Source organism: Fulmarus glacialis, unplaced genomic scaffold, assembly GCF_000690835.1.
Source record: "Fulmarus glacialis isolate BGI_N327 unplaced genomic scaffold, ASM69083v1 scaffold11042, whole genome shotgun sequence".
Lineage (NCBI taxonomy): Eukaryota > Metazoa > Chordata > Aves > Procellariiformes > Procellariidae > Fulmarus > Fulmarus glacialis.
The window spans coordinates 3,595-16,436 of record NW_009197222.1 but is presented as its reverse complement, the minus strand read 5'-3'; the positions used below and the strand labels follow the sequence as shown (position 1 = coordinate 16,436).

At 38.9% G+C, this 12,842-nt stretch overlaps 1 protein-coding gene across 1 annotated transcript in view; it reads left to right on the top strand.

The window, feature by feature from the left end:
• The window catches only part of ABI2 (abl-interactor 2), a gene marked incomplete at its 3' end in the record, with an annotated part of 31,672 nt that extends 19,045 nt beyond the window's left edge, over positions 1 to 12,627 (top strand). Inside the window, exons 4-10 of the mRNA XM_009572464.1 lie at positions 614 to 711; positions 1,491 to 1,637; positions 2,681 to 2,805; positions 3,788 to 3,970; positions 7,087 to 7,245; positions 12,049 to 12,135; positions 12,454 to 12,627. Coding sequence (XP_009570759.1) covers positions 614 to 711; positions 1,491 to 1,637; positions 2,681 to 2,805; positions 3,788 to 3,970; positions 7,087 to 7,245; positions 12,049 to 12,135; positions 12,454 to 12,627 — 973 coding nt within the window. The remainder of the gene's footprint in view (positions 1 to 613; positions 712 to 1,490; positions 1,638 to 2,680; positions 2,806 to 3,787; positions 3,971 to 7,086; positions 7,246 to 12,048; positions 12,136 to 12,453) is intronic.
• Positions 12,628 to 12,842: the final 215 nt, after the last annotated feature.

The following is a 12,842-nucleotide window of genomic DNA, read 5'->3' as shown; positions in this document are numbered from 1 at the left end:
TGGTGGGGGAAAAAGTACATGTTTGTATTTTTCTCCATATAGTTTTCTGTCTATGTTTACATATACATAAATAATATTTACAATAAATACTATCTTTAAAAATTTTGATATCGCACTGTGAAAACACTAAAACATTAATGGATCATATTTGGAGATTACTTTGACTTCTCCATATTTGTATGAATTACATTAAATTGTGGCCTATTAGATAAACCTTAGTATTTTTAAAGACTATTAAAAAATATTTTTGCAAATTTACCATTCGGTAGTGCAACCCGAAATAACTGCCTTTATCTCAAAAGATGACTGGGAGGTTTAACCAAGTTAGATAGTGTCTGTATTGTCAGTGATTTAATGTTTATGTGATAGCCTAAAGGCAAATTCATTTTTTTGTATATACAATTTTTAAAAACCCTATGTAATAAAGAGTCCTTTGAGCGCAACTCTTGACTTCTAGCAGAGTGGAAATTGCATATAAAATGCATGGCCTCTCAATTTTTTTGTTTGTTTAAACCTTGCCCTACTTAGAGTTAATTGCTAAAGGCATCTCGGTGTCTCTCCCCTAGAAGCTGAGCTTAGTGAAGGCCGTTTTTCTCCCCGTTCTTTCATGCAGGTCAGCACACAGAATATGAAGATGGGTGGGCTGCCTCGTACAACACCACCCACCCAGAAGCCACCAAGTCCACCGATGTCAGGAAAAGGAACGATTGGGTAAGTGCAATTACCAAATGTGTAAACGGCTTTGGTGGACAGAAGGGAAAAAAGGAAAGATTCTTTCTTTTTCTGTAGTGTGGGTTTTTGTGGGTTTTTTTGTTTTGTTTTGTTTTTGTTTTAACCATTCACAAAGATCAAGAGGTGTTATATCTGCATCCTCTTAACTGATCATGTCTTATGTATCAGTTAGCATGTTTCTGCCAGAAGACAGTGGGTATCATCAGCCTTTCCCAACAGGAACCTTTTTATCATTGCAGAACACTTACAACTACATGCTTTAGAGTAAAAAGTCATTAACGGTGTGGCTTTGACAGGTGGTGCTAAACAACTGGCAAATTAGTATGTGGGACTGTTCATTAATTATTTGTGCTGTGTATGATAAAAGTACTTTCCTATTAAGTCTATGAACTTGACTTTGACCTTAGGAAAATGTGTTATAACTGGGATGAATGCTGTTTGTTGGTATGTGATTATGTACATACATACAGACCGTGGTGTTTTATTTTAAAACAAGGTATGGATTACTTTTAAAACAAGAATGGGATGTACAACACAGAGTTTATGAATAGGAAAAGCTTCTGGAGAGTGAAGTACATGAAGACCATCCGTAATTGTTTTTTCTCATCCTACGAAGTAGATACTGCAAACTTAGAGAAAAACATTTTTTTTAGCTCCCATTACTGATCAGTATGTAGCTATCTTTTAAAGAATGAAGAATCTTTGGTTTTGTCTGTATTATCTTAATTTGCTTCTGAAATATGCTTGTCTTTGTGTAGGCGTCACTCTCCCTATCGTACGTTGGAGCCAGTACGTCCTCCGGTGGTACCAAATGACTACGTGCCTAGCCCAACGCGCAATATGGCTCCCTCACAACAGAGCCCTGTTAGAACAGCTTCTGTGAATCAGAGGAATCGCACATACAGGTATTCAGTGTAGTCCTGTACAAAGTGTGGTTAGTATTGTATAAGCGTGTGGACAAAAAATGCTACGATAAATATCAAATCCATCTGCACCTCTACAGTGAAGCTTGCTAATTCATGATATGGACTGGGAACATCATTTGGCATGACGAGAATAGACTCTAATAAAACCAGAATAGTCAATCACATTAAGATTGTTCACTTAATCCTCTAGTCACCTTAATTTTAGTGCTATCACTTAGTTACAGTACTTAATGAATTACTAAAATTGTGAAGTCTTTCAAGTAGGTAGATAACGATATTATTTTACGACATGCTTACAAAACTGGAAAAAGACTTTGTACGCAACTTCTACATGTTGAAGGACTGCATAGTATGCTTATAGTTCACATTTTTGTTTGAACAGTCTTTGATGTTTATAGACTGAGTGGCTGGAAAAGAGCATTGTGTTTTGAGGATACTGATAACCTCAAACACAGAATAAAGCTGAACTGTATTACCAAAGGTTCTGCGGAAGGCTAGCCTTTTTCTCTAGGATAGTAAGAGTTTCATGATGTGACAGGTCTAAATACTTCCCTTGAAATATTTACTTTTTAAACATCATAAGTACTTGAGGATGGCTAAACAGATGGACTTAAAATATGGACTTACTTTACTATCTTAAAATTTCCAGATTTCAGTAGTCTCATATGAAAGCATATAAATCAGAGTCTAAACAGTCTACGCATTTTATAAGTTACAGGAAAAAGGTCTGTATTTGCTCAGGAGGGGTTTAACAATATTGGAATGATGTGCTTTGGAACAAGGTTCCAGAAGTGTTTCATTTTTGGGCAGGTTCACTAAGACTAACTGAAAAACCTGTTGTGTCATAGTCAAAGTGAAGAGTTTTAGGAAAACTAAGCTTTATATAGGTTTATACAATCCGTGTTTCTTTTCTCTTGTTCCCTGTTAACTTCTCTGAATTAGTAAGGTGCTAAGTGTGCGATCTTACGTTTCAGCAGGCAGAGCAGCATATTCATACCCTGGGTTATTTTGGTTTCTTACAGCAGCAGTGGGAGCAGTGGAGGAAGCCACCCAAGTAGTCGGAGCAGCAGTCGAGAGAACAGTGGAAGTGGAAGTGTGGGTGTTCCTATTGCTGTTCCCACACCATCTCCTCCCAGTGTCTATCCGGGTAAATGGAAACTTGCTGTTCCTCTTTCTGGCTTAGTATTAACCTTTAGCATTTGCAAGTCTCCTAAACACAGTGCTGAGTTAACCCCAAAAGAAGTCTCAAAGTTCATTATCCAGAAGCATGCAAGCCTTGAAAATTGCTTGCTATTGGTAGTATGAGTTTGAATCAAGTAGTATCTTTTCTGGCAGTGTCTGATGTGCTCTAATGCTTCTTTTATCTATTAATTTGTTTATCAGAATTTTTTGCCTGGCTGCCTGCATGTGACTAGATAGGACACAACACCTTTTTCAGTGGGCTGAGGGAAACTTCTCCCTTGCCCTTTTAAGCAAATAAATGTTTTTTTCATGGGCTGTTCATACAGATATATAGAAGCATGCTTTTAGAAAATCAGATTAAATGAGAGGCAGGCACAGAGTAAATTTTTCGTACATTAATGCAAGCCTAACTGAGTTGTCACAAAAAGACACTTGTTCAATGTAATCACCCCAGTCTTTCCAGAAATAGGAAGTGATATAAGTACTCCTTTTTCCTTTGCTCAGCCCTTTCAGTGAAGAAGAGTGTATAGTTGGCTTGCAGTGTGATGTGAAATACATAATGCTTCTGAACCAAAGAAGAGGAAATATTTGGCTTTCCTCTTCTGTATATTTTCTAATTCATACAAAAGCTAAAGGCAGCTGTGCTACAGATCAAAGCGTAAATAACATGGTGTAAAGACATCTTTCAAAAGTAATGGCTTTCAGTGAAAAGTTCTGGGTTGTTCCCTTCAGACCTGGAAAGAAGTAGTGGATTTGCTTGACTCTCATTTACCGTCTACACAGGAATGAGCCTTTCTTTAACAGCTCCATTTTTCTCTCATCTCCTCGTGCATTCTAAAATACTGTGCATCTAATAAATAGCTAACACTGAATAGTCTAAGGCTTTCTCTAATCCTTGCTAACATATCTCCTTATTAACTCCACCTCTTCCTCCTCTCTTCACTTAGCCCCTGCTGGCTCGGCTGGCACTTCTCCCCTTCCTGCTACCTCTGCTCCTGTCCCCGCTCCTCCTGCTCCTGCCCCCTCCTCCGCTGCCCCAGATGCTGCTGCTGTTGCTGCAGGAGCTCAGCCCCTTGCTGATGGCTTCACCTCTCCAACTCCCCCTGCTGTTTCTTCCACACCCTCTACAGGTGAGTGTCTGCTCCAGCTGGTGGGCAGATGAACCCCGATGTGATCACGATCCAAGGCTTTTCAGAGTTACTTCAGAAGCAGTGATTTTTAAAAATTATTTCTTTTTAAATATAACTAGAAAATACCTGCTAATACCCAACTATAAGGTAATGGTTATAGTAGACAATTCAAGGTGTGCTATTTTTATGAACAGCAATAATTTGATTTTATAATTTTATTATTTTTACATTTATATAATTATCATTTCATTGCGGTTTGGATACTGAGAATCTCATACAATAATTATGTTTGGGGGTAACCAGCACTGATAGTTCTGGATCTGATTATTCTCCTTCAGTAATGGAATAAAAAAAGTGCATCTAGCTAAGTATAATTTATATGACTTGTCTCTTTAATGCTTTCAAATGACAAGTCTCCTTTCAATGAACTGATAAAAAGGGCAATTTTTTTGCATTCAATGTCAGGTAAAATACAAGTTTTTATTATGCAGAATAGTACTAAAGCATTTTGTTTTAATAGGTGGTACTTATAGTGTATATTGCAACTTGCTTTCTTTAATCCTTATGAAATCACCCTACATTTTTCGTTTTCTCAATGCTGAAGTTGCAGCATCCAGTACTTACTAACCATAACACTATTCTGTATCAGCTTTTGATAAGAACTTACACCTGCATTGTAAAGATCTCTTTTAGACAGCCAAATTCATATATAGCTTCCTACGTGCTTCGTTACTTTTCATTGTAGTGGAGGCTGATCACAATGGTGTAAATTGGTTTGTGTGTTTATTAGTGTTGGTCTCTCTTAGTAAGAATTTCATCAGGTGCCGGAAGTGTTCTTGAAATCATATTTAGTTTAAGGTGCTGTGGTTCATATAAAATTAGAAAATACTTACACTAGAATCCATGACTATGACTAGAAGCTTCCGAACTGTAATGAATTTTGGTATCAGAAGATGATCCTGATGTCTAAACTACTTTCATGTTTAGAAGATGAGCTATATCGTATGGGGCCTCAATCAGTTTTTCATTTTTGATGCACTGTCAGTATCCCAGTTATTAAGCCATATTGCTTCTGTATTCTTGACAAGTCAAAATCAAGCAGAGATTAATATTTTAATGGCTATAAATTCACATTCACAATTCCATAAGAGAAATTTCAGGTTACTTGCTATTTTTAAGATCTTTTGTTTCCCTGTGCTATTAGTGAGGTTGCTTGCATGGCTTCTCTGAAATAAAGTATTTGAAGAGACTGGATAGTTCACCGTTTATGAGGTTGTAGTTTTTGGTCTTTAAGGATCTCTTATCCCTGTTTCTTCTCTCCTCCCTTCTCTCCAATCATCACCAATTTCTACCAGCACATTAACTAACAGGGAGACAGAGACATTGGAAAGAGGCAGTAGGAAAAATTTGAAAAAGCCTGGTGGATTGCTTCTTAACTGTTCTTCTTCTTCATCTGTAAAAAGTGCATTTTTTGAGATGTACATATCTGTACAAAGCAGGAGGAATTCGTATCTCTAGTTCATGCATTTGCTGTTAGAAGCAAGTAACACAGCAAGCAACTTGCATTTTATTTACTGACCTAGTGTGAAGTTTTGCAAAGCAATCAAAACATAGTGGAGGACAATGCAGGCTTTTAAAAAATTGCACATTCATTTGTTCTGTTTCCCTGTTTACTTCCCTGCATGCATGTCTCCTCAACCACAGTGACCATCCCTTCTTCCCTTGTTTTCTTGCAAACTCTAAAATTTACCTCTAGCACAAATGATGGAGGCAGAATAGTTAGAGGGTAATAAGCCATATGGGTGTAACAAATCTTAGTTTACTGTTTACTGTTTACTGTTATATACAGTATATAAGCCAGAGAACTTTATGTGAGCACAGAAGATAGCTTAATGGTCTTGCTTTATTTATTGCTTGCTTAGATTCAGGATCAATTACTGTTGTGGTTTAACCCGGCAGGCAGCTAAACACCACACAGCCGTTTGCTCACTCCCTCCCCCTCCCCCACAGTGGGATGGGGGAGAGAATTGGGAAAAAAAGTAAAATTTGTGGGTTGAGATAAAGATAGTTTGGAAGGGAAAATAGTAATTATAAAAATGATAAAAGAATATACAAAATAAGTGATGCACAATGCAATTGCTCACCACCCGCCGATCGATGCCCAGCCAGTTCCCAAGCAGCGGTCACTGCCCCCCGGCCAACTCCCCCCAGTTTATATATTGAGCATGATGTCATATGGTATGGAATACCCCTTTGGCCAGTCTGGGCCAGCTGCCCTGGCTGTGCCCCCTCCCAGCTTCTTGTGCACCTGGCAGAGCATGGGAAGCTGAAAAGTCCTTGACTTAGTGTAAGCACTACTTAGCAACACCTAAAACATCAGTGTGTTACCAACATTCTTCTCATACTGAATCCAAACCACAGCACTATACCAGCTACTAGGAAGAAAATTAACTCTCCCGGACGAAACCAGGACAATTTGATACGGGAAGTGATTAAAATGGAGAGCAAGTTTTTAAGGAGTTGTTTCAATTGACAGCTCCCTGAAAGAGGGTCTTTTGAGTATGATTTCATTTATTCCATCCTTCAAGCAGTTTCTAACATTCTCTTCTCCCCAGATGATTCTCTGCATATTTCCTGAACAGCACTAAGATAATTAGTATTGTGTTTTTCAGTTGTAGCAGGTAACGGCTTTGAATCTTGGAAATGGCTTACAGTTAGTTTGTATGTGTATGTTGCTTAATTGCTGGACTGTTAAGTGTGGGGTTTTTTGCAGGTTTATAAATAACTAAATTTGCAAGAAGTTATTATAATACATTATATAAAATAACTGGGAGTTATTTTCTTTCTATTTTGAAACTTTGTAGCTTAGATACCTTTGTGTTTTCATACTGGCTTTTGTGAGCAGTGCTGAGTACAGGGAGTTGGGAGACTTGTTTTTTGTGTTGCTATTGAGACATGCAGTGTCCTGCCAGTCTGGCAGCTGAACTGGCTGACTGCTCCCAGGATACAGGCTGTCTTAAAAAAACTGAAAACCTTTCCTTTGAATCTTGAATGCAGATATAAAAAAGGCAGGCATCATTCTTCTCTTTCCTAATACATTTCTCTTTCTAACCTAGGTCACCCAGTTCAGTTCTACAGCATGAACAGGCCTGCATCTCGACACACACCCCCAACAATAGGGGGATCTTTGCCATATCGGCGTCCTCCTTCGATCACATCACAGACAAGCCTTCAGAACCAGATGAATGGAGGACCGTTTTATAACCAGAACCCAGGTAAGAAAGTTTTTCTGCTCTCTTGAATTCAACACAGTGGTGAACAGAGTGGCCTTCAGATCTGTGAAATCTTGTGTTCTGTCTCCATTGCGGATCTTGCAGTTAGTCTAAGGTAACTTCCAGTATGTTGCTGGTAGCCATGCCAAAGCTGCAGTCTAAGTACAGAGCATTCAGCTTCCATTATGGCAAGCAGTTTAAGACAATACTGGCTTTGTTGCCAAAAAAATTACTTTCGATCTCACAGTCCCTATTAGACAAGCTTTAGTCCTTTACTACAGCATGTGTCATCTATCTGCTTTGGTGTGGGATGGGTATTTGATTTTGCACCAGAACACTGATTCTTCATTAATCAGTCTTTATCTTGTATGCTTTTTCCTTCTGATTAACGGACAGTTCAAGAAATTGCACTTGTTATGCAAGGGTAAGCATTAGACACCTTAGAGACATCAGTGGTGTTTGGTATGGGATGCAAGGGAGCTTTGTCATCTAAGTCCACAGGTGATGTTATTTTAATGGGCGACCTGTCTTAAAAAGCAGGATGAGATATTAACGAGGAGTGGCGTGTCCTGTGTGTCAAGCAGAATGCAGTAGCCTTTCCTCTAAGGAGTCCTTTTCCCTGTGCTTCTGATGTGATGTGAAGGTTTTGATACCAGAGTAGGGGAGACCTTCTTTTTTGACAAAGCTACAGAAAGATGCAGGAGACATACTGAAGGTTCCTTGTTAGGAAATGCCCTATTAGAATCATAGAATCATTAAGGTTGGAAAAGACCTTTAAGATCATCGAGTCCAACCGTCAACCCAACACCACCATGCCCACTAAGTGCCTCATCCACATGTCTTTTAAATACTTCCAGGAATGGTGACTCAACCACTTCCCTGGGCAGCCTGTTCCAAGGGTTGACCACTCTTTCAGTAAAGAAATTTTTCCTGATGTCCAATCTAAACCTCCCTTGGCGCAACTTGAGGCCATTTCCTCTTGTCCTATCGCTTGTTACCTGGGAGAAGAGACCGACCCCCACCTCGCTACAACCTCCTTCCAGATAGTTGTAGGGCGCGATGAGGTCTCCCCTCAGCCTCCTCTTCTCCAGACTAAACAGCCCCAGTTCCCTCAGCCTCTCCTCATAAGACTTGTGCTCCAGACCCTTCACCAGCTTCATTGCTCTTCTCTGGACATGCTCCAGCAAGATTGAATGTTTGTTACCAGCAAGATTGAATGTTTACTTGCAAGCAGTACAGTGCATTTGTGTTTTTGTTGTTGTGATGGTTTTTGGTGTTTTGTTGTTTTTTTTAATTTAAATTGAACACTGAACTTGGAATTAGGTCAAATGCTGCAATCTGCATTTAAGGGATTTGATCAGGTTCAAATATTACTGTTTGTGAGCTACCCTGCAAAGAGATGTGTGTGCTTAACTTGAGAAGGAAATGGATGGTCCTGGTGGAGACAGGTGGGTGGAGGAGGTTATATGACTAAATTGCAGTCCAGTTGCCTGATATATGTGGTATTTGTTAAGCACATTATATACATATTGAAGGCTGAAGGGGAGTAGGCAAGAAGGAAAGGGTAATAGCAATAAAAGAAACCTTTCAGGATTACCTTTGCAGTAAAGAGGATTTTCGGTACATCCAGAGAGTTTCTGACAACTGCTGTGCATTTCTGCTTTAGCAAAGGGACAATTCTCTGCAAGCTACCATTGCATTGTTAATAGGTAATCACAGAAGATGCCAAATAGACTTTAAATAAGTTACATAACCACAATTCAGTCTGTGTGCCCAAAAAGAAGATAATGATTATGGTGAGTAGTCCCTTGAGCTGTAAATCACAAACAAAATACTTCAATTATACTGGCTTACTTGATACAACATAAATAAGCAATTGTAGTAAGAGACTTTTTTAAATATACCTAGCAGAATACAGAATTTATTAGCTTTGCAGTTATACTAAACCAAGTTTTTTTGGCCTTGACCTTGAAAGGAGAGGATGCTCAAGCATGTATAATTGATGAAGACCTCAAGAAAAGAGGGACTTTTGTGTCTGTAAGGAGCAGGGTTAGTAGTGACAGGACAGGGGCCACGATTACTTCACAGCATTCCTGAAGAGAGGGAGAAAACGCAAACCTAAGAGGTGAAAAAGAGACCTTGCAACAGGCAGAGGAGTGTGCCAGCTATGGCTTGTTCTTCTTTGCAGGCTGTTTGGCAGTAAAGCAGTAACTGTTTTTTTCACTTCCATTTTTTAATATGTCGGCATAGTCGTTGTTGTTTATTCACTTCACAGGAGGATGAAAGATACTATAGTAGAGAATATAATTTCTCTACTTCATGGTGAGACCTTTTTAACAACTGAAAAGAAAATATTAAGAAATGCAGACCCTAAGTGATCTCAGCACATGTCTGTCCCAAAGCCACTCTTGCCAGCCATGCCACCTAACAAGTGTTTTAACTTTGCAACCTTAGATAGCAGTATCTAAGCAGTATGGAGCTCAGCACAGGCTAAAAACCCTGTGGGAGAAACTGGGCAAGTACTGAGATGGTGGTCTGCACTACACAGTGTTTGTACAGCCGAATTCTTACTAAGCTGAAGCAACCTAGTGGAAGGTGCTCTTGAGCATTTCTGAATTAATTTACAGCAACTGTGCAGATGAACTCTTAATCTACCAATGGTCTATATGGAAGGAAGCTGGGAGGAAACGTTTAAGCTGGTGTTTATCTCATCTTTTGAGACAGCAGAGGTACAGTAAAGTTCTTCTGATGCACTTTATAAACAAAGTCATTATTAATAAAATATTTATGTATTGGCTCCTAAAGGTCAAAACTAGCTTAGAGTCATTATATATCATATAGAGACAATATAAGGTGATAGTCCCTGCACTGTGCGTAGACTGAAGCACAAACCAAATGGTTAAGATAAACAAGGAATGGTGTCAGCTAGTGTTCGCATCACCATTTTGATTAAACTACACAACCCAAACTAAACTAAGGGATTTTTTTGTATTTGCTTGGAGTGCTTGTCTAGAGTGATTTATTTTTCTACGTGGAAAGCCTCGTGATTTCTTTCAAAGAAATATATATAGCACGCGAACAAAGTACACTGAAGGGACCTAGGAAACTAGCTAGTCTCATATGATAGATAGGAATTGTATGAAACCATTTGACATTGAATAGAGGAAACATTTTGAAACTGAACATTTTTATAGCATATATAATTAAAAAGGCAGGGACTTCATAGTTGCAGAAGAATGCTGAATTCATGAATATTACTGCATTTCAGTAGGAACTTGAAATTCAAGTTCCCTTTTCCTGCTTTGAAAAAATGCAAGACCGAATCTTTTTCCAGCTACTGTGGTTACACTTGAAGGAATAAGTACTCTCAGAGGTCTCGTCATTCAAGTCAAAGGAGGTGTAATTAGAAATGTATTTCAATTTTTCTCAAGAAATATCAATTAAATGGTGAGATAATGGAGCTTGCTTTATATGGAGGTACAAGGGTATTTTTGCCACAAAAAGGATGGTTGCTCTATTGAGTTTTTTTGTTTGGTATGTGTGATGGTGAAAGGAATGTGAATGTGAGTGACAAGAAATTCAAAGCACTTCAGATAATAGTTACTGAAATAAGCAAACAGAAGAAATTTTGAGACATGAATTTTAAATGCCCTGGATTTCTTTTCATTTGTTGTGATGATGTGAATTCTGAAAAATACTACATCATACCTGGCAGTTTTCTTACTGGCTCTGGAATTAGTTCTGTTCTGCAAGCTTAATAAATGTACTGGTACATGAAGTGTAGACCTTTTTCCCTCATTCTTTTGGACATGACTAAATGTTTTTGTATGCCACTACTAACAAGAAAATTATTTAGTTGTGCTTTTCCTGAGGTGTGCTTTCTGAAAAATAATCTTGTAACTTGCTTAAAGAATATTACTGCATTACTCTTGCAAAGTGATACTAAAACTAGATAAAACTAGTTAGCTATTTTTTTAACTTAACTGAATAACTGCAACTTTCATTCCTGGCTTAGACCACAGTTCAGTGTTACAACATTTGCAACTGGCTGAGAGTATATTCTTTAAATGTGAATTCACATGTATTGTACCAAGAGAGCTCTTCTGGTACCAGTAAAAGGGCTGTTCCGAGTTCAGTGCAGTGGTCTGCGAAATCAGGTGGGAAGGAGAAACGAGGCAGCACATCTGGAATAGGCCCCGTTGTTTGGCAGCAGCACAGTGCGCTCTGTTCTACCAATAAGGTCAGAAGTCCCGTGACTTCCCAGTATGCTCAGTTCTCAAAAGCGTCTTTTTCTGTTTCGCCTAAAATAACTGCCTCAGTTGATGGTTTTTTTGGCTTACGTTTTGGAGGAAACTAGTTATATCCATTTTCATTACTAAGGATTTGTGGATGCTGTTACAGAAGTCAATAAATACCGATTTGATCTGAAAGGTGGAGGATTATAGGGAGAGAGTCCTCTTGATATGTTTGTTTGTTAGGTCTGTTCATAAAGTGCTATATTGCTGTAGTAATAAACTTCAACTTAAGGGAATCTCGTAGTCAGATCAGAAGAATACTTCAGCATGGATTCTTAATCTTACGAAAAAGACCTGAGTTGGAAATTTTAAAAATAGAGAAATCTCCTTGAAGTAAGGATTAGGAATATACTTAAACCACCTGAGCAATTTTTCTTTGAATGTCAGCCTTTTTATCTCAGCTTCTTGGCAGACTGCTACACTGTCTGAGTGATGGTGATGTCGACTTTCCTGTTTGCTGCTTTGTTGTGTTTCTAACTGAATGCCTCTCTCTTTTTAATTTCTGTGGCAGCATCCCTTGCTCCTCCTCCCCCCTCCATCCTACAGGTAACTCCACAGTTACCGCTAATGGGATTTGTGGCCAGAGTTCAAGAAAACAGTAAGTTTGCTGCTTCCTTGTGCTATGATTTATTACTGGATGTGGCTTTTGTTTTGAGTGGATGAAGGATTTGTCTGTATATAGCCAGAATTCTGCCTTCTCTACTGCCTCTGCAAGTTTGTCTGAAATTGTGAAGGGAGGGGAAAAGGAAATAATTTTATTGGAGGAACCCGATTCTTCCTTCTCTGAATTTTATTCTCTCTAGTGTATTTCCACAAGTTTTAACTGTTGGTCCCAGTGCAACTAATTGGGATAGGGAGTATTACTTCAACCTGGTTCTAGAGACATTTTCATGGTTATACTATTGCTTATTTTCAGTTTCAGATACTCCTCCCCCACCACCACCTGTGGATGAGCCAGTGTTGGATGAATCTCCACCTCCACCCCCACCTCCAGAGGATTATGAGGAGGAGGAAGCAGCTGTGGTGGAGTACAGTGATCCATATGCTGAGGAGGACCCTCCTTGGGCACCAAGGACCTACTTAGAAAAGGGTAGGTTTAGAGCTAGTAAAGATGGTAGGTCGTGTTTGTAACAACATTTTGTATAAGCTCCTGCCATCCTGCTTTGGACATGGAGTCTGCCTAGACTCCTTCGTAGCCAGAATTTGGTATTGTGGTAGAGGTACTCCTCAAAATGGCAACTTAAAGAACGAAAGTTAAGCTATTCTTCTGAGTCTGACTCTTTCACCCCTTTCTCCACAAAGAGA